Raw genomic sequence first — 27,457 nt, forward strand, 5'->3', positions numbered from 1 at the left:
GCCGTTTTAATTTACACAATATGTTAAACAGTGAGTGTTTCATATTGAAAATGAGTTGTTAGATTAAAATGTTATTTTATTGATCCGGTAAAACAGCAGTCAAACATGTATGTGATATAAACAAATATTAATGTCGTGCCTTATAAATAGTGTGAAATAGCGGTAGTAATAGTGTGTTGTGTGACAATAGGCTATAAAACGAGCCGTGGAAATATTTTAATGATCGCCTGACTGCATGAACCAGCCAGAGATCAACAACGAGGTTTCGACGCACCCGATGTTAGCCAATCAGACCGCTCACCGTCTCTCAAGCGAAGAAAAAACAACGCATCTGACTTCGGCGTTAACCCGTCCTGTATTCTGATTGGTCAGTAAGTGTGTCACTCTAATGCGCTTCCTTCCTACTACAGGTCGGTGCGGCTCAAACACCTTGCAGTCGGATAAAAGCCATTGAGGAAAAGGGGGTCTCACTCGGATATGGTGGAGTAGGAAACATCGGGGCGGCTTGGAAACCACCTAGTTTGGAATAACCCGATGGAAATTGGAGGACAGAGGCCTCGCGACGTCCGATTCGAGGAGGTTTTCATGGAGCGTTAAAATTATTATTATGTGGTGGCTTGCCTTAATGATGTTTACATCTCCGGTTTTCCCATTCATCGTGTTTGTGTGCATGGGCTTAACCGATGTGGCTCATTCTTACGATGCGCTGCCGTTAATACGGAAATCTCGCGAAGTCGCTAAAGAGCATCTGAATACCAGCGCTAACGGGTTTCCAGGGTACCGGCTCGGTATTGTCGCATTAACACAAGCGCCCACGATCGCCGCCAGAAAACCGATAAATGTCGCCGCACCAGCAACCACCACCATTCAACCACCAACAACGGAGCCCAACACATCGTTTCTGTCTGATTCTATTTATATAGCTGCATTTGATGGGAGAAAGCTCAACTCTGTTGACATGAAAGCATCGCAGATGTCTGATAATAAAGCAGAAAGACCGGGCGTCGTGCCTGATCTTAGCACAACCTCTGAACATTCTCAAGGTGAGTTTAAATGCGCAAATATAATGGAACAATTGTATATAGGGTAATCATTTTATTTGTCATTGACATGTTTTTTTTTGTATATTCATAATCATTTATTTGTCTTCGTCTGGCAACCCGTTATCATCAGGCCTTGATCTGTCACTTTAATCCTTTACAGTATCAAGCGTAATAGCTGCAGCCTGCCGCCAGGAATCACTTCATTAGCAGTCATAGCCATGCAACATGATATATATTGATGAGGTGTAGATCGATAGCACATTCTTTCATAGTCTCTGTCCGTTCCTCTGTCCAAATGTATTGATTTGTAATAAAACTTGACCTTTAATTTACATAATATATGATGCAACAGGGTATCATGTTTATTACTGCATGTCTAATGGTGGGTGAGTGTCTATGGGTGAGCTTAATAATCATATGGGCTTCTTGTTGATTGAACTCGCTCATGGTGTTTGTCCTAGCTGGTTATGTCTGTTTTCATTTGACCCCTTCAGTATGAAGGAATTTAGAATCTGTGGGTTTTATCATTTAAGGGAGATCACCATATTTTTGAAAATGTCCAGCGGGGATTCTTGTTGGGATATTTGTAAATTAGAAGGAATGACCCGGGGTTATCCATTGTGCACGTCTTGGAAAGAAATAGGTCAGATTGTTAATTAGATTGAAGTAAATCTTTCATTTATGTTAAATGATCGTTTGGGTTTTCTTAGTATCTATAGACTTGGCCTACTTTCACATGATAATGCTAAACCCCCAAGATTAGAAAACAGACTGACAAAAGAGGTAATTGACCCCCCCATTGATTTTACATTGTATTGATATAAATGTAGAAACTCACTTTAATAGAACAACAGGGGGACAAAGAAAGCTAGCTGGTTTGTGGGGTTGTTTTAATATAATAACCCTCTGGCTCTGACTTTCTTGCATTCCCTACCCGACTGTAAAGAATTTATTTTTAAGAAACGCCAACATATTTTGAGAACATTTGAAGAGGGCAAACTATCCCACCAGTGTCCCACCCTTTTCCGGCCTGCTGTTGTGATCAGAGATCGCACAGCTATTGTTCATGATGGCTGAGGTTATAATCTGGAGACAAAGATCACAAAAGCCAAAACACGGGCAGCGTCTAAGCCTGCCTAAGAACTTTGGATAACAAACCATACAGACCTGAGACAGCTGGCTAGAAATCAACAGTGAGGCGTCACACCTTTCACCTTCCGTTACTTATTTTTGAAAACAAGTTTCTGTATTGGCACATACTTTTAGTTTTTGAAGACAAAATAAAAAATCACTGAAAATTTCCATCTTTGTTACACAGAAAGAAAAAGAAAATACAAACATTTATTACATTTTTATTTACGTTTGCAATTGGCAAATGATTTTATCCAAAGCAACATTCGCTAAATTCTTGTGTTTCCTGGGATCAAAACAATTTCTAGTGCTATTGTCCAACAGTTATTATTCAAATCTATTTTCACTATATAGGCTAGTTGACAGCTGCATTAATAATTAATGATAATACTAAAAATTTTGTGTGAAGGATAAATTAATAAAACGATTGTCATCTTGGAGAGAAGACAAGAAATATAAATCATAAGTCTGTATATTTCAGTAGACGTATTTACATTCACTTTTTTTATTGGTTAACAATTAAAGCATTTTCTAATCAGACTGAGTGAAAAACAACATATCAGTACCAGAATTATATCAAAGACACATTGTTGACACATTTTTTAACCGATTCAGATAAAACATTTACGACGGCGTTTCTGTTGTTATTATGTATAGCACAATTTAGCTAGACAATCATCTGATTGCAGAATCTTAAATGGAAACAGTTAAGTGTCTTATGGTACAGTACATATGTTTTAGAGATGATTGACCTACATAGCAGCAGGGTTTGATTTCCAGTGAAATGAGTGGACAGTGTGTCTCTGGTGGAATTTCGAAACGTACGGAGTGATATAGGTTACTGAGTACGCATGAGTCAGACACCGTTGTCATTTTTTATTTCTTTTGTTGTCTGACATCCAGGCTTTCAAATACATTGCTGATGTTAAGTGTGTGCGATGGCACTGAGAGAAAAAAATGGGTCAATCTCAAGAACGTTCAGGTTATAAGATCAAAGATAGAAAAAATATTTTAAAAAATTGTTTTATTAAAAAATGGAAACTCACTTTTAGTACCATTGAGATTTTTGGGACCATAAGCACACAGCCCAAATATAGTAAACAGTAAAATAAAACAATAAAATAAACAATAAAAAAAGCTAAATATACACATGTTTTAAGGTAACTCCAATTTTTGTAATTATGTGCGTTTTTGTAAATTAATTGTCTTAAAAATATCATAGGCAACTATTTAGTTTTAGTTAAATATTACACAGACAGTTTTCTGACATCTTCCACGAGATTCGCTCAAATCATTGTGATAATGTTTTTATTTTCCTGCCATTCATTATTGCTTCAAGTCAATGAAGCCAAAATGAATTGACCTCACATCAAAGGTTCATCATCTCAGTTGGCTCATTTTTAATCGCGCTGTCATATTTAACATTCTCATCATATTTTTTCTCATAAATAGATGAGTCTGGTCGGCAGCCTCGCTTATGTATGTCTAATCTGTCAGACAGGGTCTGTAAGCCTCTTATCCACACCCTCCACAGCTCCCCCTCAGGAGCAGAAGGTGTTTACGTTCATACTCCACAGCTCTTTGCATTAGAACAGGGGTCGGGAACCTTTTTTAACCAAAGAGACATTTTTCCAGTTTTGGTTCATTTATTTTTGCAAAAGAGCCATTGCAAAAACTATAACATCTTTCAATGTCTTCAATTCTTATAACTTGATTTATGTCCACAGCCTCACTTATGGTCCCTGTGGGTATCAATTGTTCTTTGCCATCGATAAGAGAACATGTCCACAGACAAGGCAAAAACTGTGAAACAAACGAAACAGTGCATACATCTGGGCCCATGAAAATGATTTCCATGACTTATAAACAACTTTCAGGTTTACATTAGGCCTCCATTCAATTAAACTTCATTAGGCTATATCTAACATATAACAAATTTAAAAAGTGCTCGTTCATAGTACTGATACTCACAAAATACTGCATATGTGTCTTCTGACTTTGCATTGCGATGTTCGACTTCTTGAAATGCTGCATGATCGGCGAATGTCTGACATCAGAGTACCGCGTTTCGAAAGCACACGGAGCTCTGCTCTCGCGGCACTTTGATGTCATAGGCCGATCGGTCTGCGCAACATCTCATGAAAGCGAACATACCTAGCGTCTTGCTAATAGCTTTGTAGTTCGGTTTGTAGGAGGTCAAGACACTTACATACCGGCATTACAACTCCTCTGTCAACCTTGACAACTGTAGGGACTTCATATGCGAGAAAGACTGCTCACACGGAAATGAGGAGCTAAACACAGCGCATCCATACTGACGCGTCGCAGTTTACTTCCATGTGTTTTTAAAACTTTTTACATGTGATTACATAGCGCGGTATTAAGTTCTGTATAATACGCCACAAAGAGCCGTAACTTTCAATAAAAGAATGACGCTCGCTCTTCTAAAAGACCTCGCGCTCTGGGTAAAAAGCACGCGAATTGGGAGCCTGTTGGCTTTCGATATGATGCTGGGCTGCCGGCGCGAGAGGTTACCATATAAAAGTTGTTTGCTGTTGATTAGTGTCGTGACGCGGCTTGCGCATAGCACTGCATGCGTGTATTGGCCAGGACAACCTGAAATATTCATATACAGTATATTATGATGTTTTTAACGATCAAATGTTGGTGAAGGGAAAGATACCTGGCGAGCCACGTGTGGCTCCACTGCATTAGAAGGTGTGTCTGTCTGTGCATACAAATGATGTTTTTCCCTCCAGCAGGTAGGTGCCCCTCTGGGTGACCCGCTGCAGTAAATCTGGGGAAATGGGTTTCTTGGGGATGGACGTGCGTGTGAGAATCTAAAGGCAGACATGTGGCTTTTACCATACATCACTGCTGCGTGCCGTCTCTTCAGTTTTATGCATTAAACCCATGCTGAGCAGACCATTGTTAACGTTGTTCTTTACATTAAAATGAATATGTTCAGGCAGGCTGTTTGTATGTTGTAGAGGTGCCGTGGTGGTTAAACAATGGTTAACCTCTTGTCTGGCTTTGATTTTTGTCCTTTGAACTAAATGGCCCATTGAAAGAGGAAAATGGCCCCTCACTATTGGAAAAGATGTTGCTTTGGGTTGAACAAAGGCTGCTGAATAAAAACATGAACTACATGAAAGATCGATTCAAATGCGATCTTCAGATTTCCATTTTTACAAATATAGCCCACTTTGCTTTGTCAGATAAAACACGTTTGACAACAGCGTCTAAGACCATTATAGATCTTACAGACAAGAAGGAGATATGTGGATAATCAGGTAGCGTTTGATGTTATTTAATCATAGGAGCTGTGGTGCTCATGTGAGATAAGTGGGTTCGAATTTTGCACGTGTTCTTGTTCCGTTGCATTTCTTTCCTTTCATCAGTTCTTATACTCTAAAACATGCTGGGTTATTTTCAACCCAGCTTTGGGTCAAAAAGGGATGAACCCAACTGTTGGGTTAAATGAACCCAGAAAATGGTTTATATTTGACCCATCGATGGATTAAAACAACCCAACGGCTGGCTTTGTCCCATTTTTACCCAATGGTGGGTTGATCACCAGTAATACCAAAACAATAATAGTAACCCCAAAATAACTTACTAAATAAATAAATATGTAATATACGCAATGTCTACTGCCTCTATCAACAAAAAAGTGCATTTATATATAAAAGAAAATCTACATCCATAGATTGTACACTGAAGGCGCTTTCACATTGGCAGTTTGAAAAATGAAAATTGGTGAATCTGAAAGCTGTCATGCAGACACCAGAAAAAGCCAAAGAAAATATATATAAACAAGATGCGCCACTGCCTTTACAATGAATGGGGAGGAATGCAACACTCAATATGGCTGCTTTAGAAAAGAAAGTCCCGCCTTCCAGTAAAAAGATCCAATCGTCAATCGATAAAGACTGATGGTTCTTTGGGGCGAGACTCTTGTAGCTGAAGCGACTTTGAAAAGGTAAATTTGAGTTGAGTATTGGGTCAAAAAAGGGACAAAACCAACGGTTGGGCCGCAAATTAACCTATGCTGGGTTGTTTTAACCCATCGTTGAGTCGAATATAAACAATTTGCTTGTTTCATTTTACCAGCAAATTGAAAGCACTGGGTTGAAAATAACCATCGTTCTCCATGCATTCTACAGACACGTTTATGATATAAGTTGACCGCAAATGCATCACACAGCAAACATGCCTATCGTGAAAACCTCCGAAACTTGAAGCTAGACTTAACATCCAGATGTTGTTCTCAATAATGCTGAGCCAAATGGTCACCAGACTGAATTCGGATCAATATTTAAACATTACACCAACACTCCTGGAAATTCCTCTTTGATTTAATTGCGGTTGGTATGGATTTGCAATTACACAAGCTTCAGTCATTTCCAGGAATATTGGGGTTGGAATCCTACTGCAATATTCTGTGCATTTCATCTCTGGTCTTGCTTTATAGTGCCGTCCGGCCTCTCTGGAATACTAAATATCTGCAGTCTCGCAGGCTGATATCAGCTTAATGAGCTATCAGAGAATCAGACCAGAGGGAGTCATTCATTACAGCTGGCAGAGAACAGCAGGATGGAGCAGGGTAATGCATAGCAGATATGAAGGAGAGATTCTCCTCGAGCAGAAGTGAGATGCATTACAGGTCCAGTGTGTAGTTTTTTTGAGGCTCTATTGACAGAAATGCAATATAATATACATAACTTTGTGTTCAGAGGTGTATAAAGACTTTACATAATGAAGCGTTATGTTTTTATTACCTTTAGAATGAGCTATTTCTATCTACATACACCGCGAGTTGGAATTCACGATGTTGTTTCTACAGTAGCCCTAAACAGACAAACTGCTCTTCAGAGCGAGTTTTTTAAATACGTTATCTTCTATGGCAAAGCAGTGAAAATGTGACGACATCTTTGACCTGTGTCAGCCACCGTAGTGCTTCAAAAGGGAGGGGTGGAGTGAGCCATTGGTTGCAATTCATAACCTCACCGCTAGATGCCGCTAAATTTCATACATTAATGTTAAACAATATCCTCTATTTAATATTAATCACATCAGTCATTCATGTTGACCTTTTTCTGTGATTTGTATAAATGTTTGCTGTACTACGGCTGTCATTGGTTGTCAAAAATTCATAATGAATTTCTCTGTGTCCTCTCTGAAGAGCTGGTGTGTAACTGCAGCGGTGAGGGCGTGTCGGACCCCGACGAGTGCGACCGTGAGACGGGTCAGTGTGACTGTATGCCGGGTAACACCGGACTGCAGTGTGAGGAGTGTGAAGAGGATCACTTCACCAATGGCACCATCGGCTGCCTGCCCTGCGGTTGCGACTCCTTCGGCGCAGTCAGCTCACGCTGTGACAGGTAAGGAGCATTGTGGGAAAAGTCTTTGTTTTTTAACAATAATGCTTATCGTGTGAATTACTTCTTAGCAATTGAAATCATTTCGTACATACATAGTCACCATCATTAAACTAGACATCACCTATACTTGAATCTAAAAACTGGTACTCCGAGTGTAGCAAAGGATTGTGGGAGTTTACATTAACTTGGTATTGATTTTGTTAGATTAAAGCTTTATGTATTATTTAATTGTATAATTCCATATTTCCTCTCTTACTCGCATATCTTAGAACACACTTGATGCATCTGGAAATTTCAGTTGCCTGTTGGTATATTTACACTGTGCTTTAAATGTTATGTGGTAAACTATGCTTCAACAGGGACATGATGAGTGTTGCCAGATTGGGAAAAATGACATCAATTGATGTTCATTGCAGGGAGCAGATGCTTTGTTTTGGCTTTTAGGGCCTAAATAAACTAATCCATAATTAAACCCAAGTTTGGACATTTCTTCAAAGACAAATGGAATTTTTTTGCAAATGAAATGATTGGATATCTGACTGTATTTTAAAGCAGAGATAACAGGGACAGTGTTTGTGCAGAGAGAGAGAGAAGCTAATTCACCTTTACATCATGAAGGTCAAGTTTTATGATCTTAAATACAACCTCTGAATAGTCAGCCAAGCATGGAAGCAAGCTGATACAACATCCCTTGCGATGAAAAACCCTAATAATAATCATATACAGTATAATGAATATAGTGTTTGGGAGGCTCATTTACTGTGTGATTCAGGTGGGTTGTGGTTATTTTAGGGGAAATCACAGATTCACACCTCTGATCAGACTGATATCTTACTGTGTTCGATGTTCATACTTAAAGAGCTCCACGGGGAAATTATATTAACTTATTTGAATACACTGTGTATTCCCAAGACATATATTAGCATATCATAGCAGCCATATCAAAACTGAACTTTTGCTGGGCTTGATTTGGGATTTTAAGAGCTTATCATCTAACAACATGCAGTAATAGAGGAAGAATGCTTGTAACAGTTCTTGGCCACCATTGACTACCATAGTAGAAAAATGACAAAAAATACCCCAGAACTGTTTGTTGTCCTACATTCTTCAAAATATCTTATTTTGTGTTCAACAAAACAAAGAAATGTATAAAGCAATTTTCCTACTATGGTAGTCAATGTTGGGCAAAAACTGTTTGGTTACAAGCATTCTTCTAAACAGATGTGTTTGAGACCCCTTGCCAAGCACAGGTGTTAATTTCTGCATCTATTTGTCATTAAATTCAATTATATAAATTGTTAAATTATAAATGTATTGGTATTGTATCGGTTGTTGTCAACCTACCCTGCTCTCTAGAAAACAGTAGTGGCATAGGCCATTAAAAACCCATACGTACATAAGTACAACATACATGTAAAGTGCCCTGTGGTTTAGGTAAGTCAATAAAGTATGATGCCAGGAAAGGTTTTGGTAGCTACATCTGTGCTGCTTCCCCAGTTGCTAAGAAACCAGATCTTTCATGTGTTCTCCGCCTAAAACATCTAAGTCTTTCACTTTCAAAGCAGCAGGCAAGGTTTACAGCACCCGGTTCCACGGTTGTCATGGTTGTGAAAGATGCAAGATAGAGAATGATGCTGGCATCTCCATGGCAGCAGCAGAGAGAGAGGGATGGGGGGGGTCCAGTCGTTGTGTAACACTGACCTAGTTAATATGCAGCTGATCTGCCCCAGGATCTCTGAAACATTAATGAGCTTTCTGCTTCTGCTGCCTGCTCGATGTGCTCTCTCTCGCCGAATGCACACTCATACACACACGCACAAACAAGCAATCCAAATGATTTAAGAAGCGTCTTGTGATATTATGATGACATATTATGTGTCAAGTCTGCAGGATTGGAGTGTATAGGTTTGATTGGGTTAAAAGCTGGCTGTGTTGAGTGATGTTGTTCAGGTTTTGCCTAATAAAGGCGGGGTAACCATTTCCGAATTACGCTTACCCGAGTACCAAAACAACCTTGTAGCCAATCAGCAGTAAGGTGTACAGTGTACAGGACAGACATTAGCCGAGCCGAGCGCTGACCAAAGCGAAAGATGGGGGTAGGGGTGTGTTTGTTTTGGTGATTTGAACATCAACAACGGCTAAGAGAAATCGGACACCCCGCCTTTAAGAGTTTCTCATGTGGAGTTGCGCGTGCTGTGAGGAGGTGTTGGATCTTTGATTTCACCTTATAATAAAATTATAGTCTTACTCTTTTTCTTGTCTTGTTTTCCAACACAGTTGTCTAAACATCCCTAAAACTAGATATTTACTAGGGGATAGGACTTCTGCCTTGATTTCACAGAAATCTAATAGAATTTTGTGAAGCTTATGCTTAAAGGATCAATGTGGAGATTTTTCGCAGCATCTAGTTGTGAGGTTGCGAATTGCAACCAATGGCTCACTCCACCCCTCCCTTTCTAAGCACTACAGCGGCTCTCACAGGACTAAGATGTTTTCGCTTCTTTGCCGAAGGAGATAACATATTTATGAAACGCGTTCTGTAGAGCAGTTTGTCCGTTTAGGGCTACTGTAGAAACAACATGGCGAATTCCATGTAAGGGGACCCGCGGTGTATGTAGACAGAAATAGCTCATTCTAAGGTAATAAAATCATAATGCTTCATTATGTAAAGTCTTTATACACCTCTGAAGACATAGTTATGTATATTATATTGCATTTCTGTCAATAGATCCTCCAAAAAAAAACCCACACGTGACAGCACCTTTAAAACAAGAACAAAGCTATTTGCCAAATGGTGTAAGAAAAATAAACTTTTAACATTTGTTGTTAAACTTTTTCCTCGAGAATTAGATCATATTTTCTTACCTCTTTGGCAAACAAAATTTTTCTTAAGCAAAAACCTCAATACTGTAAGATTTGCTTCAAGCAAGACATGAAATATTATATTATATTATATAATTTTGCTTATCTTGTTTTAAGGATGTTTAAATAATTGTATTGGAAAACAAGACAGAAAACCTTGAGTAAGAAAAAGATTTGCGTTAAAATTATATATTGTTATTACTGTAATGCAAAAAGAGTCCCATACTCTAATAGTAACATACATCATTTATGGACAATATTTTTTTCATGATTAAAAATAAACACATTACAAGGACTGTAAAATGTTACAATTTCCTTTTTTACATAACGGTAGTGAAATTATTGTATTGTATTATAATAAATATAAATGATTGCATTATAAATTATAATTTATAACAAGCTACCTGAGTGCCTTTATGCATTTATATTTATTTATACTCATTATATATTAATGTTGTGAACTCAAGTAAAATGCTCATGGTGAGTTATCATGTGCTGTGACTCCCTGACAGCGCTTCATATTTCAACCCCATAATGCAGTGTCCACACAGCTGAGATGTAACTAACGGTTGGACAGGTTTTTTTACTAATATTATGACAACAAATAGCCTACCGTACATACTTTGCCAGCTCTAATTTTATTGGCCTGTTTGCATGAATCTAGTATTTTTTAGCTGCATTTACCAGATCGAATGCATAGAAGTGTTTTTCTATCTGAACACTTGTTTTTTTTTAAATAAGACTAAAGTAAATAGTCGTTCTGGAACAAGGGTTGATCCATTTAGAGCATCATGGTGCTAACAGCTACAACACCGCCCTGTTTTCTGTTTACACAAAACGTCAAATGTGCCACCGTGTGAATGGTTTCAACAGCTGGCTTTACAGAGCTGTCTGTAGCCCATGCAGAGAAAGACAAGACATCTGTCTCTTAATGAATGTAAAAGCAATGGTCGGACGTTCGACCGGGTGTGATTGATCATTATCTGACCTTGATAATGTCTGATTCAGACTGGGTGCTTGTTTGGGAAACAGACATCTTTATATGCTCTTATTACTGACTCTTTTTAACTCTGTTTTTGTATGGACCGTGATTGTGTTTTGCATCTGTATCTTTTCTCCAGTCATATGAATGTGTTAAAGGAAAAATTCACCCAAAAATGGAAATTCTGTCTTCATTTACTCACACTCAAATTGTTCCCAATCTGTATAATTTCTTTGTTCTGATGAACACAGAGAAAGATATTTGGAAGAATGCTTGTAACCAAACAGTTCTTGGCCACCACTGACTACCATAATAGTGCCCCAGAACCTTTTGCTTTCCTACGTTCTTCGAAATATCTTCTTTTGTATTCAATTATACAGATTTGGAACGACTTGAGGGTGAGTAAATAAAGACAGAATTTTCATTTTTGAGTGAACTGTCCCTTTAACACGCTGTGGTGGTCTCTCTCTCTCTCACTTGATATCTCTCGTTCCCTTCTCCTGAGAATGTGATTGATAGGTCATATGTCCCACCTCACTCTAATTCCTCAGAATCGCCATGGTAACCTGTCTATTGGCCCGTGCACATATACATGCACCCGCTCACCCACACACACACTCGCACAGACTCGATAAGTGCAAATGTATCTGATGACTCCCAGCAGACATCAATGATGGGTAACAAAGCCGAAGCAAGGCTTGGTCCATTTAGTTCATGTGATATCATTGGGGACACTATTACATGTTGTATTATGAAGCATTACACCTTGAATGGACATCTCGGTAACCGCTTGTAGATTCATAGTCTAAAGAAAGGTTTAAGAAAGCCCAGGTTTAACCCAGACACACATATAGTTATGTTTATAAGTATAAATGAATAATATTGCATTCTTTTTCTGTTTGTAAAGATTTCTTTTTGTTCCACATAATTGTGCAAAAATGTGATGATTGAAAGCACAAAAACATGCCGTAGATTTATGTATAACTGTGTAACATGTTGTTTTGTCTTGTCAACATCATTCTCTACTCCCCTCCCCCATTCACACTTCCATAACACTACTGTAGATCCATAATAAGGTGCGTGCGTGTCTGAATGAATTCAGATTACATTCAGTGTGATCATTTCCATATGTCACAGTGAGAGTATGCCTGTAGTGTGGGTGGATGGTGAGGACACTGATGATGCCGCTGCTTTATATGTCATGTATGCTTCTTACAAAGCAGCCCGAACAAAAACCAGCCGTGATGCTTTTGTTTATGTCACCCCCTTTCTTTCAAAATCTCTTTATGTGCTTTTCTTTTTTGGTGTGTGCCCTGCCTCTGTTTTTGCTGCTCTTGTTGTTTTTATCCTGGGGTCCCCAGTGCTGCTGGAGATTCTGTCAGCATGGCTGAGCGCTTTAAACCTGTCCCGTGAGTCCCATCGTCCGCCCTCTCTCTCATCCATCACCCCCTCCGCTCGCACACAGGAACCAATCGCGCAACCCCGAGCCCCCTCACCTCACTACAACCTTCACCCCAGATCTAACACAACAGCCCAGGGCTGTGTGATGATAGTGAGGGAGTCTATTAATGAGGAAAATTACTCATTTAAGGTGTGTGATAAACACGAGATCACTGAAATAATGCTATACATTTATAATGACGAAAGATCTAACGCCATATCAGTTTTGGGGAGATATGGATGTGGGTTTTTGGACTTTGGCCAACAAGTAACCACCCAGAAGACCATTGAAACCATATATCAACACTATGAAAACCACTCAGAAACCACAACAGCAGCTCTGATAAGCACCACTCTGGAAAATCTAGTTTGTGTTTTCTGTGATGTGGCATTTTGTTTCTATATAAATAGACGTAAATGGACCTTTCTCTTTGAGATCTGTATTTAGTTTGGATATCTGATTTACTCTATTGATTATTAATCTTCCTTAGTGTATCACTTCCACAGTCTTTAGTAGTTTTATGTGGACCAGAAGCATTATGGGTTGACAACTTTGCAAGCACATTAAGATTAAATTAGTTTGGGATTGTGTGTGTGTGGTCCTGGTAAACCCTACAGCCATACCAATACTTTTTGTTCTGGGACGGCCCATGAGGTAAACAGCTTATAAATCAAACTAATTGATACTTATTTGAAAATGTTAAAAGTGCATTATTGTTCTGTGATGGTTAGGGAAAACAATATACAATTTGTTCATTATAAAATTCCTAACGTCTATAGAAAGTCCCCATAAAACATGGCAACCCAGCACGTGTGTGTGTGTCTGTGTGAGAGATTCCAGGAATCGGGGCAAAAGCAGCAGATGGTTTTAAAATGTGGTATGGGCCACAGATCCCCCATGTATACCCACATGTAGAAGTGGTGGAATTAAAAATAAAAGGTCTAGACTGCTAAAGTGTGCATGACAGTTTGGGGCAGGATTGGTAGCCGTCTGGGTCAAAGCCATGAATACAGTACAAGTGTGTGTTTGAGTGAGTGAGATTTCATGGATGTGTTTGAGATTGATAATTATTTGTGTTTTGTGTTCGCATGAACATTGTGTGTTGTGAGATTGTCATGAATGGTTGAATGCACATTTCGCAATTCTGGTTATTTTATTCATAGTGTGGTATAGAGACAACAGTCAATGATGGGACAAAGATGGGAAAAAAGGCTCAGGTTTGTGGGTGGTTGCAAACTGAACATGTGTTGTCTGCAAAAGCACAATGTCTCAATGTGTCACGGCTAGGCTGAGTAAATAAAATACTCTGTTTTTGTGTACTATATTGACCTATAGTCTTTTAAAGCAATCTCTTACAGGGATCTTACAACAATCAGACTCTCAAGCAACCCCTCGTATAATGAAATAAATATACTTTTATTATGATCATCAACAAACATTACTACATCATGCTCAACTATAAGACCTAGTTACTCAGTTCACAACCGGTAGACCCTTTGTTATTGTATTGTCTGCCAGAGAGAATGTTACATTTATATAAATATAGAAACAATTGTATTCTCAGGCGATATATGTAAACTACTTACGTTGTCAAGAGACTGTCACATTTTAACAACAAATGTTAAAGTATCAATTAACTATAGAACAATTACAACAATTATTTATACAACCCACAAATTATTTTTAAAGATTATGTAACACCCTGTCTACACCGGACGCGACAAGGCGTGACACGACATGACAAAAGACAATAGAACCCATTATAATTTTGAATTGTGTCCACACTGGATGTGGCGCGATGTAACTTTACTATTTTATTCTTTTCAGTTGTTTTCATCTTTGTATTTTACATATATTGTCTCTTGCAGCTCAGGTACGTGTGACTGTAAAACAGGTGTGTACGGGCCCAAGTGTGACGACTGCCATCCTGGATTCTTCCACTTCAGCAGCACAGGATGCCAACCATGCCAATGCAATAGCCACTCAACCTACTGCCACCCACAGTCAGGTCAGAGTCAGTTTCTAGACCATCTCACAGCTGCTGATGAGTTTGCACCACCCTAAATTCATCCACAAATTACAGTTTTCAAACATTTATTTATTAAAGAATTAATGCAATTAATGTAAAAACAAGCCTTATGTTTCTGCCGGGAATGTTGTCCCCAATACTTTTCTATATTGTTAAATGTGTTACTGTACTTTACAAATCTATAGACCGTTTCAGCGACAACAACATAAACGAACATTATGTGGGCCAAACTTAACTTCCGGCAGACCTCCGCAAAGAATCAATAACAGTTGAGTAGTTTTAATTGAATACATTTACATTTATTCATTTGGCAGACGCTTTTATCCAAAGCGACTTACAAGTAGGAGAGCAAATAAACATTTTGTCAACACGCTAAACAGTACCGTTAGTTCACAAGGCCATGATTAAAGCTGGAGTAAGCAAGGGAGAGAATGAACAACAAGGTTGTTGTTTTAGACACATGACATAGATAGACAGTTATTGGTTAGTCAAATAAATGCAGAACAGGTATGTAATACAATTAATAATATACAAATATAAATTAACATTCATATAAATTTTATATAAAATAAATTGTTATAACCAAACACAAACCAGAAGTTAACTTCAGGCCAGGCGTATGAGTCTGATAAAATTGTCTATATGTATATTAAAATGTTTTTATAGCATTTATTGTGCTTTCAAGCTATTAAATACTCTTTTCATAGAACTCATTTCCTATATCTTTAGTCTTCTAAGACTACTTGAGCTTCAGTAAATGATTAAATGATGACAAAACATTATTTTGGAGTGAACTATATCTTTACATCACATTGAACAAGGGACTTTCTTTAAAGGGATAGTTCACCCAAAAATAAAAATTAAATCTATTTTTACTCACCCTCGAGTTGTTTCAAACCTGTATAATTCTTTGTTGTGCTGAACGCAAAGGAAGATATCTGGAAGAATGTCAGTAACCAAACAGATGACTGACTGCCATAGTAGGGAAAATAAATACTATTGGAGTCAATGGGGCATGAGATGTCTTTGGTAACTGACATTCTTCCAAATATCTTCCTTTTGTGTTTAGCAGAACAAAGACGTTTTTACAGGTTTGGATGGAACAATCTGAGGGTGAGTAAATGATCATTTTTGGGTGAACTATCTCTTTAAATCTAAAATATCTACAGATTTGAGATAGAGGGGTTTATCATACCATTATCCAAACCTCTCTCACTCTCTCGCTCCCTCCTTGTATCCTAGGCAACCCAGATGTTAATTAACCTCAATCTGAATCACCCAATCACCATAACGCTCATGTCTGTGTATGCGTGTGTATTAGTTAAGCCAAACTGCTGACATCTGAGGAGTGTAGGCGCGTTTGTCTTAAATCACTTCACGCATGTCTGGGTATACTGATGTCAAAGCTGTGTTTTTCAGCTACTTGCATTAGCTTGCATGCGTGTCCAGGAACCCATCTGTCTCAACGCCGCAAGCGTGTGTTTGTGTGTGTGTGGTTGGTAACCCCACCCCTGATGCGAAGAGTCAGATTTACAGCCCTCCTCAGTCATAAACCCCATCAGTATCTCCGTAATGCTTGCAGTTCATAGATCTACACCCCACCCTCACAGCGTAATACCCCACACACAGGAGACCAGCAGTAACTCATTGACTCGGCACATCAGTGGTGGATGATATACAAAGGCGTTGGGCTTCTGCCAGTTTATTTTGCATTCTCTTTGTCCAGGCAGTAAAAAACCTAACTGTAGCATACACATTGATTTAGCTGTTATTAAAATGAACAAAGAAGGAACAAGAATAAAGCTTCTGTGACATAAAATCGAAATGTAACATTGCTTGTTATTTTCTCCGTCCCTCAGGTGTGTGTTTGGACTGCCAGGGCAACACTCAGGCCCACAACTGTGAGGAATGTCTGCCCAGTTTTTACCGTCGTCATGGTGACGGTTTAGGGGATGCCTGTACGCCCTGTCCCTGCTCTTCGGACAGCTCCTCCGGCAGCTGCCATCTCGGTGAGTCTCCATCTGTGCGACGCTCACGGGGTCAAAGACAGGATATAAGATCAGTACATGATGTTCTGATGTTCTGTTACTCTTCACTTCAAAGACAACATGAACATGGCTTAAGCAAGGTGCCCAACTACAATAAAGTGACATTATTCTACAGGAAAACATCAAATGGGATTTTACTGGATGGATCTTTGCATTCACAGATATTTTCTTCAGAATAAAAATGAAGAAATCTAATTGGCTTATGTTAATTCAAGGAAAAGTTCACCCGAAAATTGGTAGTCAATGGTGGCCAATAATTGTTTGGTTACTGACATTCTTCCAAAAATATGTCTCTGTGTTTATCAGAACAAAGACATTCATAGAGATTTGAAACAACTCGAGGGTGAGTAAATGAGGACAGAATTTTCATTTTTGGGTAAACTGTCCCTTTAACCATGTGGCCGTGGTTATCTCAAAAACAATAGAAAAGAACGTTTTTTCAAAGGTAGAGAAAGGTGTTATATTTGGGATTATGTTATCATTACAGGATGTGAACTCCAGACTACAGAACATAGTTTATTATATAAGTGGCCTGACTTTTGTTCCAGTTACCTCAAATTTTATTGCATTAGGTTGATGGCAGCGTGTGAAATTGCGGGTGTTGATGTGTTTTTTTTTTTGTCACCTGGGGGTCTTGACCTCTTCTAAAAGTGTATGTGGCACTCAAGAGCCAATCAGAGATCTTGTTTCAGTTCAGCTTCTTGTCCATTGGTCCCAGCTGCACAGCAACAGTCACGGTGGCTTTGAGTTGTCAGTTTACATTACATACATGTCCATTGCAGCCTGAGGAGAAGAATCAGTGAGTGAATCTGAGAGAGAGAGAAGTGAAAGTTCCGAAGCATTATATAAGTGTGCCCAGTTTTGCAGTTCCTATATATTAGGTCAAACAAGAGCTATTATTGGTGATGTACGTTTGTCCAAGACTATAGAAGATCGTCTGCCACTATTTGAATTGATTTTTGGGATGACTTTATCTTTAAACTGTGAATATCGTTTTAAAATTCTAGTCAGAATCAGTTCTTTATTTTTCTGATATTACTGCCAGAAAACTTGATTTTACTAATACTCACTGAAAAAAATAGTTGGATTTACTTTTTTAAGTCAATTACTCTGCAAAAACTTGCCACTAGGGATGCACTGATATGTAAATTTTGTCCGATAACGATAACCGATAATTCTTTAACATTGGAAGCCGATAACCAATATACTGGCCGATATACAATATCTACATATTAACATAACATTTTCTGAGACTGAAACAAAAGGCAAAAAGTGGACAATTGATTTTATTTGAAAACACTGCATCCATTAGTTCTTTTTTCCCCCTGAAAATCATGTACCAAGCCTACTTTACACTAGTTGAAGATTCTTTAACTTTTCAACTTTTCTGGTATAATGTTTATTTAATAAACAAATAAAAAATATGTCTATAAAATAAAATAAAGTCTTAACAGGTCTCAAAACAGAAAGCATTCAGACAGCAATCGGCTTCAAACAATATGCTTTTGTTCCTATAATTTACACATTCATAATATCTACATACTGTACCTACATTAACAATGTTTTGCTAATAGGTGAATGATCATGACAGAAAGACTGTGCTGTACTGGATTTGAACTGTGAGCAGAGTGCAGCTAAAGTGGTTCAAACTGGCTATAATATATCGGCCTGAATTTATTATTGGGCCGATACTGATAAAATTAAAAAAGGCCATTTAACGGCAGATACCGATGGTCGATAATTTATTGTGCATCCCACTTGCCACTAGGGTTGTCACGGTACTATAAACATGTCTTACGATACTATGCCAGCTGAAGTATCTCGATACCAAGTAGTATCACGATGCTGTGCCATGTTCATAATTCAAATCTATACAAAAAACACAGATTTAGATTAAACATTTTGTATTTACTATAGTAAACTGTATTATACGTTGCACTAGAATATTTTGTTGTATTAACTGTAGTAATTGGATAAATAGTTGCAAATACCGTAGTAAGACTCAAAAACACTAGTATCTATGAGTTTTAGTAGTTTACTGTAGTAAATACTAAAGTACACTAGATCATTTTTCACGTAGGAACTAATTCAAATGTGGGACAAATTTAATTGATACAGCAGTCTTTATAAAGGGAAATATTAGGCTTACTTTAAATGCAGAACTAAGACGGCCAGTAGGTGGCGTCAACTTTCCACTGAGTTAGTGAAGCATTTAACCAACTCGTTCAAAACGCTAATTTGACTCATTCTCTCGTCCGAGACATTCAAAACACACATTCATTTAGGAGATAAACACCGCAAAAAGGCAGATGCAAGTGTTCTAATGAATATTAATGTGCATACGCAACATTAACTACGGTACTACGATACTACCGTTTCAAAAATAGAGAGGCATCGCGGGTATTTTGAAGCTTTAGCACCGGTACACCGTGCAACCCTACTTGCCACAGAAAAAATGTAGGTAAATTTACTTTAAAAACTGTGTGCAAAAACTTGCCACATAAAAATTTAAAGTAAATTTACCAAAAATTAAGCAAATTAACACAAAAAATAAGAAAATCCTACTAGTTGTTTTTCAGTGCTCCTCTAGCTGAAGAAAATAAATTCCTGAATGTTTTTTGGCTCTTGCTGATGTTCAGGATGCCTTGGAACTGATACTGACCCGTATGGACGAATACAACTCCGACAGTAGAGTGACGGCCTGTTGTCTTTAAAGAATTTATGTAACCAAAAGTGCGTGTTTTGTTTCTTTGCAAAGGGTAAAGCAGCAGCAGGTCATCTACATCCAGGCTAGGATTTTTTTTATTTATTTAAATCCTTAAAAACCTGACAGACCATTCAGGAAAGATAAAGAATTGCCATCAGATTATATGAAAAGTAATTTGACTTAAAAAGCACACGAGTGAATGTGCATTTCTGTTTAAATAGTTCCTTTTGTTAAAGGTTAAAAGTGCCTCATCTGTTAGTACACACTGTATGCGTGATGCTGGCACGGATCAGCACTTCTCATCACATGAATGGCCTTCTGGTCATTTCCTTCTGTCACTGCCACCAGTCTGTCTGCATCTCTCTGATTTCCCCGCGACAGATTTGTGGATGTCACCAGGCAGTAAAGCCGGTCGGGGTGTCGTGGCTAGAGATCTGCTTTAGTCTGTCAGAGAGAGGGGTTGCCGTGGCAAATTAAATAAATATAAATAAATCATTAACTCTTTTGAGGTCATGTTTTGATGTTAATGCTAAATATCAAGGTACATGAATAACCACTGAAACTACAGTACTTATAACCGATACAGTGATACTGAATTTACCATGCCATGATATTTTAACTACAAAAACATGGCAGATAAATATCTTAAAACATGGTAGTATCATAAAACCAATGGCTCGGCTTTCGTGCGGATCAGTGGTGGGAGCACGGCACTAGCAATGCCAAGGTCATGGGTTCGATCCCAGGGGATTGCACATAGTCAGAAACAAATGTATAATACAATGCAATGTAAGTCGCTTTGGATAAAAGCGTCTGCCAAATGCGTAAATGTAAATGTATTACATTTTGAAAGTGTATCATTCAGTACTGATACCATGATATCACCATCTGATATAATCACTGTAGCACAGAACCTCTACTGTACAAACAATTTAAAGAAACCAAAAATAAATCTCAATACTGAATCTGCATTTCATTCACACCTCAACAGATAATGAAGGGCTTAGCATAAAATGTGTTGTTGTGGCGCCTCTTTGTGGTAGAAATGGTAACTACACTACAATGAGTCATTGAGAAGAGAACTAACTGATGACTGTGCATTGAAAGAAACATCAACACTGTAATAAGTTTTCCTGAAATAAACCCAAAATCACATGCTATTTCTCTTTTGTGTGATCTCTTGACAGATTCCAGCGGGGACCCTGTATGTGACAAATGTAAGCCTGGCTTCTCTGGCCCCACATGTGATGTGTGCACAGACGGCTTCTTTAAATCAGCAGGCGCGTGCGTGCCCTGCGACTGCAACGGAAACTCGGACCCTCGATCTATTCCTCAGATATGCCACCCAGAGTCCGGACGCTGCCATCGCTGCATCAACAACACGGCGGGAGAACACTGTGAGATCTGTGCACATGGTTACGTGGGGGTCGCGCGCTCCCACAACTGCACCCTGAGAGGTACGACAAGCATGTACATTGGGATGTGTTTTTATGTATTATGTGCAGTAGTTATATTTACTAGCCAGTTATATGCAGTAGTTTCTGGTAGTTATGTGTAGAATGATTCATTGTTTTATTGTTTAATTATTAATTTATTATGCAATTCGATCATATGTAGAAAAGGCTGTGGACACTTTGAGATCTTATTAGCGCCCTCTACTGGTTTGAGGCCTTTACTCGATAAGTATTAGGACCGTATACAGATTCGGCCCACGGAAAAAAAGATTTTCATTTATTCAGCCTTTCTAGGTGTATTGTGACATTTCCAGTCCAGTGTCTGTTGAATTTCAACAAAATCAAACCTCAAGAGTGACATAAAGCCATCCAACAGCAACGTGAAAGACTGACAGTATGACAAGACACATGAAAACTTTGATAAAAATCACAGGTTATCACATAAAATATAATTTAAACTTTTCCTAAATACATGTACAAATATGACTGTTGTATTGTGTAAAAGTAAATATGAACTTGTTTTCTTTGCAGTATTTGCAGTAAAACCCAGAGCATCTTTTCTGTTATTTTGATCGTTTTCTTCAGTTTTCGTTTTCTGCTAATAGAAACAATATTTTCATTTGAAATTTGGGAGAAATATTGTTAGTAGTTCACAGAATGAAGCAAAAGTGATCATTTTACCTAAACACATACCTATAAATAGTAAATTAATGGTCTCTTAATTTTAGGAACATTATGTCAGTACATCATCGTTTATCAATATAAACTCGTGATGATGTCATTTCTATTGTGAGCACATTTGTTGTTACAATGGTTGCTAGGGTTCCTGAGTTTTGCTTTCAATGACTAAATGAGCCATGACTCATGAGTAATGAATGCAAACTTCAACATTGTCTAGATAATTTTTTATGATTTTATTACACCTCAGGCATTTTCACTCAACTACTGAAGTGAAGCCACATTTCCGGTCAGGAAAATAAACAGCAAATTTATCACTATATAAACATCAATTGTATGGCAACCCTGTGTTTGTTTGGGCAATCAAACTCATTACATAGGAAAACATTTAACTCAATACGTTCGAAAACAAATGCACTGACCATTTTTATCACCCTTTTCTTCCTCAGCTGTGAGACTTCTTCCAACTCGAGAAGACATCCAGGCAGAAATTCCCAAATCTAGAAATTCGGTTTCTTCTACCCCTCCTCTCCTCACATCCTCCTTCGCCACCACGACCCGCCCCAGCCTACCGACCCTGCAGTCCGGCGCAGGAGACTCGGCGGGACACAACAGCACGGCCTCCGCCCTGACCGTGGTGTCGTGGACGCAGTTTAACATCATCATTTTGGCCGTCATCATTGTCGTCGTCGTTCTCCTCATGGGCTTCGTCGGAGGCGTGTATACGTACAGAGAGTATCGCAATCGGAAACTGAACGCCCCGTTTTGGACCATCGAGCTGAAGGAAGATAACATCAGCTTCAGCAGCTATCACGACAGCATTCCACACGCCGACCCCAACGGACTGTTAGAGGAGGAACCGTGCGTGGTCGCAGCTAATGGCCAGTTAGCATTAGCCACAGCTGCTAACATGTACAAAGCGTGAAAAGTTGATGGTTCTTAAACTTCTCTCGTTATTTACTCACTCGTAAATTGTTCAAAACCATTATGATAATTTGTGAAACTGCTTTTAAAACGATGAAAGCGAATGGTGACTCATTTTGTCAGTTACGAGTCTTTTGTCTAAAGACGTGCTACGCAAAACGCTAGTTACTGTTCACACTTATTACTTTTTTAAAACAAACTCAACCCTCTTGAAAATGGTCTTGCTAAAAAAACATGCATGTTTGGAACAACATGAGGTTAAAAGAATGATGACAGAAGTTTCATTTTTGGGTGAACTGTCCCCTTAAAAATTTGAAGATTGCCAAAGCTACCTTCTTTATTTTAGGAATATTTCACCCAAAAATTCATTTTCTCACCCTCGCGCTGTTCAAAACTTCCATGACTTTCTCTTGTAGACCATGTAAAGAGATGTTTAGCACAATGCTAACAAGACTCTTTTATAGTATACAAGTACATGATGACCAGAGGCTGTCAATGTCCAAAATTTCTCTTTATGTCCGAGGTTGGAATGAAATGAGAGTGAATTTTATATTTAAAATTCTTGGGTAAATTTGTTTTATTCAGACGAAACACTATTTAGCCTCCCTGGTACCATTGCTTCCTGTGTTTTTATTTAAGATTTTTCCGGTACCATTTTGGAGTCAACTCAAGTAAATTCAAGACAAGCCATTATTATATTAAGTCACGTTATCCCTCAGACACATAGACGCTTCTCGTTCACGAGCCTTTAAACTTTGTGTGCTTGAGTTAAATGATAAGAAGTGTAATATTTCTGCATACATGAATAGGGCTTCACTTTCATTAAAGAGGCATGACAGACCAACACGCCTAGTACTGCTAGACGGAGACAATTACATCATCCAAGGATTTTCGAAATATCTCCAAAATTTATGGACGTTCAGTCAACAAGCCAGCTGTAAAGGACTCATAGACGACTTCTCAGAGAAGTGTCATTCAGATGACATTGAAAGAACTTCTGTGGGTCTGTCTGAGACTATTTCATTCATTCTTCAAAGACTTCTCTGGAATGCAGTCTTGATACGGTTTCCCGTTTCTCGCCACGACAAGAGGAAATTCCTGTTTTGAGTCTGTACCAAAACGAAGACCCTACATCAAAATCATACCTGGTAAACTGGTAACACAAGCACCTGTTTCAGCCTTATTGTATCATGCGTGTGTGTGTGTGGGGGAGTGACGGTGTCGTGTAAAAACACGGTTTCAGTTTTGATTGTGTAGAGCTGGATTCTACGCAGGAATGTACAAAAAGACTTTGTGAGGACGGACAGATTCTGCCGCAAGGTTTCACAGAAACCGGATGAAATGTTTGACACGATATTGTAGTCGTGAAAGCCATGTGGAATGACACGGGACTTTGCGAGTTTAGAAGACGTTGCGATGCGATGTGTCCGGGAATCTGTAATCTACACAATGGAGGACACCATGTCGTTTTTGTCTCCATTGTTTTGCCAGCACCCTTTGAAATGTGATTTCGGATTTGGATGATTTGGACAATGCTCTTTTGAATTATTGTGTTTTTTTATTAAGTTGATGTGTTCGTTCTTATTTATTTATCTTTGTGTTTGTCTCATGTGGTCTGATTTTATTGCTGTTTGTTCCTCATGCTGCATTGTACAGTGTATCATACCGAATGCAAACTCTGTAGGCTGACTTTTCAGGACATCCTCAAAGACTGTGTTGGACGACTTAGTTTTTCCTTATTTTCTTTCTAATTTATTTAGTCGGGTTACGCAATAATAACACAAACAATTTCAGTGGAAGATGTTGTATTTTCTCATTTTCGGGTGATCAAATGACAAAATTAAAGGATTATTGAATCGGAGGATGTTTTAATGATACTGTATATGCCGTGTTTTAGACTGAATAAGAGTGAATGGAGTGATTAAAAAGGGAAGCGTGTCATTTCTTATTTCTGTATATAGTTTGGGGGGGAAGGAATTTCTGTTTGTTAAACAAGAGGCAAAACCTTTTTGTCCTTATTCTTGTATTTCCGTTCATGATGCTGTGTCTCGAAAATCGCACACTTCACCTTTACAACTGACAAGTTGCAAATCAGAAGAACATTCACTTGGAATTCTTTAGACGCCTGAATGTTTTTAGTCACGTGACCCATTTAAGGTACACAAATGAGCCCTACGGCTCTTATAAAGGATATTATAAAGTCCCACTCCATTTGATAATTTAATCACATACAACTCATCTTCAAGCATTAAAATAGCATATGTAGAAAGAAATTCCTGTGATGATTTCTTCATGCCTTAAAATAACTTGAATGTAACTTTACACCCTTGCTTCCTTTAGTATACACAGAGTCATAAATATGTAAATTAGTCCCCGCCGCATCATTTTGACGTGTGAGCAGTCACAATCAGACCTGAAACACCAGCGATCGTTTCAGTGCCGAGTCTATGCATAAACCTTACATATGGCTCAAATCTGTTAACGTGATGTATGATGTCATAAACAGAGGCAGTTTCAAACTGCATTTTTTAAACTGTCTTTGGTAAACTAACGTTTTATGAAGACAATACTCCGCAACGGTTTAAAATGATGAATTTGCACATGGTTTATCTTAAAGCATATTAAAAGCAGCAGAAAGACATATAAACAACATAAAAAACTTTTCCCCACAGGCAAACTATAACTGAATAAAAATAGTCAGTTAGACATGAATGTTCACAGTCACATCCTCAATGGCGTACACTGTTATAAAAAAGATGCTTCACAGTGCCACAGAAGAACCTTTTTGGTCAAAATCCGAAGAACCTTTCTGTTTTATAAAAAAAGATTATAAAAAGTTAAGACAGAGATGGTTCTCTAAAAAACCTTTGTCTGAATGGGTCTTTGTGGAGCCAAAAATGCTTCGCTGTGAGGAACCTTTTAAGCACCTTTATTTTTAAGAAGGTAGCGCAGCTGTCCACGGCAAAAACTGGATCTGACGGCACAATTCCAGACCGACATCTGTGCCAAACCCTCAAGACTTAATGTGGATGATTATGATCAAACATGGCGCTTTCTATGAAGCAGGTTTTAACATGTGTGAACAGTTTTTTAACAGACATAAATTGTTTTTTTTTACAAAACAAAAATCTACCCTTGACAAATGAGCACTTTATAGTCACAGATGCAGACACAATATAATAAAACATACAGTGGGGGTTGCGATCACATAGAAATGCGTAACTCTAACTTATGTTAAGCATATTGAAAAACAGAAACATACAAAACAAATGAGAAAATGTTGGGAATACGAAATATTTTGCACATCAAATATGGATATTTGTCGCGCTGACAATATCGATTCCTTAGCACAAACAGCCAGATTTCTTTTTTCCATTACAAGATACTTACTGGAAAGTTCTCAAATGATGAATCACCACATTTTCCTGAAATCATAACTATTACTGTAAACCACAAAGAGGCACTGTCCATACTAGTCTCACACTTTTTGACCCCACTTTATATGATTCACAGTCACGTTACACAAACAAAGTGGATGAATAGTACATAAACACTCTTGCATATGGACAGCTTTATGCAACTTACACTCAGTAGGTGTGCATCAAAGGACAAAAACATGCCTAAAGATAAACAGGTGCTGTTCCACAGGGTTGAGAATAATGAAGTGTGACGTCTGTTTGACTGACTTTCAGCATTCATAGCATGTAATGTGCCAGACATTACACCATAGACACCACACCGGATTATTCTCAACCGTGTGGAACGTATTTACTGATATGAACCTCTGATTCTGGTCTGACTTTCTTGAGCAACTGGTCTAACCTTTTTGTTTAATATGTGTAATACCGAAACGCATTCATGTATAATTGATGCTTGGGGAGCCGAACCAATCAAAAAAGTGTTAGAATCAAATCAAATAAATGATGACAGAATTGTTTTTATTTCTGGGTGAACTTTAAGTATGCATTGAAGGACTCAGTAAGATAGCAAATGATAAACATGTTCCATTCTACACCGTTCACATAATTAAATGTGATTTCTTTGATGTTTGATGGGTTATTGTGTGTGTTTACTAGTCTTATGCTGGTCTGACTCTCTTTGTGTTGTAAAAGCAAGAAAATGACATGTATTGTGCATGGAAAAGTTGCTATGGAAGCTCCTGAGTCAAAAACCGCAACATTGAATCACTGCTCAAAGTGCTTTGGCATAACATGTTATTAAGCCCACATTAGAAAGTTTTCAATTGTTTTCAGTTCAGTAAAATTCAAAAGGATAAAATAATTACAAAAAACATCTGTTTCCTTTTGTATTTGTTTTACTTAATAAGGCGTGGTATTTGATTAATTTAATGCTATAATATCTGGTATACGTTAGATTGAACCATTTCACAAATTGCTCCCAACCCTCTGAATCATTTAGTTTCACTAGTGGGTGTTTTAAACAGTTTTCTACTTCACAGTATTTACCATTTGGGCAGGCAGTTGACAAAAACTGTAAATGTGTCCTATATGGTGTGACAGCAAAAAAAATGAAAAAATCAATCAATAATGAAGATAAATCTCTTTTGTGCCATGTTATATTATAAATATGATATGAATAATATAAAATCATATATTATTAACCCTTTTTGGTACGGTATATTTGTCGCCTACCCGAGTGCAGTTTGGCTTGTTGTTGTTGTTACAATATAAAAGCAGAATACAGCCAGCTATTAAACAAAAGACGTGTTATGATTGTCATTTTCTGTGTTGTCTTAATCCACACGCCATTGTTA

At 38.1% G+C, this 27,457-nt stretch overlaps 1 protein-coding gene across 1 annotated transcript; it reads left to right on the plus strand.

The window, feature by feature from the left end:
• The first annotated feature begins 400 nt into the window (after window positions 1–400).
• On the plus strand, window positions 401–25,458 carry si:ch211-158d24.2 (multiple epidermal growth factor-like domains protein 9). Its single transcript, XM_057357403.1, has 6 exons — window positions 401–1,043; window positions 7,360–7,558; window positions 14,712–14,851; window positions 16,732–16,881; window positions 20,815–21,084; window positions 22,209–25,458. The coding sequence occupies exons 1-6, from the start codon at window positions 608–610 to the stop codon at window positions 22,682–22,684; spliced, it is 1,671 nt and encodes a 556-aa protein (XP_057213386.1). The 5' UTR covers window positions 401–607; the 3' UTR covers window positions 22,685–25,458.
• The last annotated feature ends 1,999 nt before the right edge of the window (window positions 25,459–27,457 follow it).

The sequence above is a fragment of the Triplophysa rosa genome, linkage group LG17 (genome assembly GCF_024868665.1).
Source record: "Triplophysa rosa linkage group LG17, Trosa_1v2, whole genome shotgun sequence".
Taxonomy (NCBI): Eukaryota; Metazoa; Chordata; class Actinopteri; order Cypriniformes; family Nemacheilidae; genus Triplophysa; species Triplophysa rosa.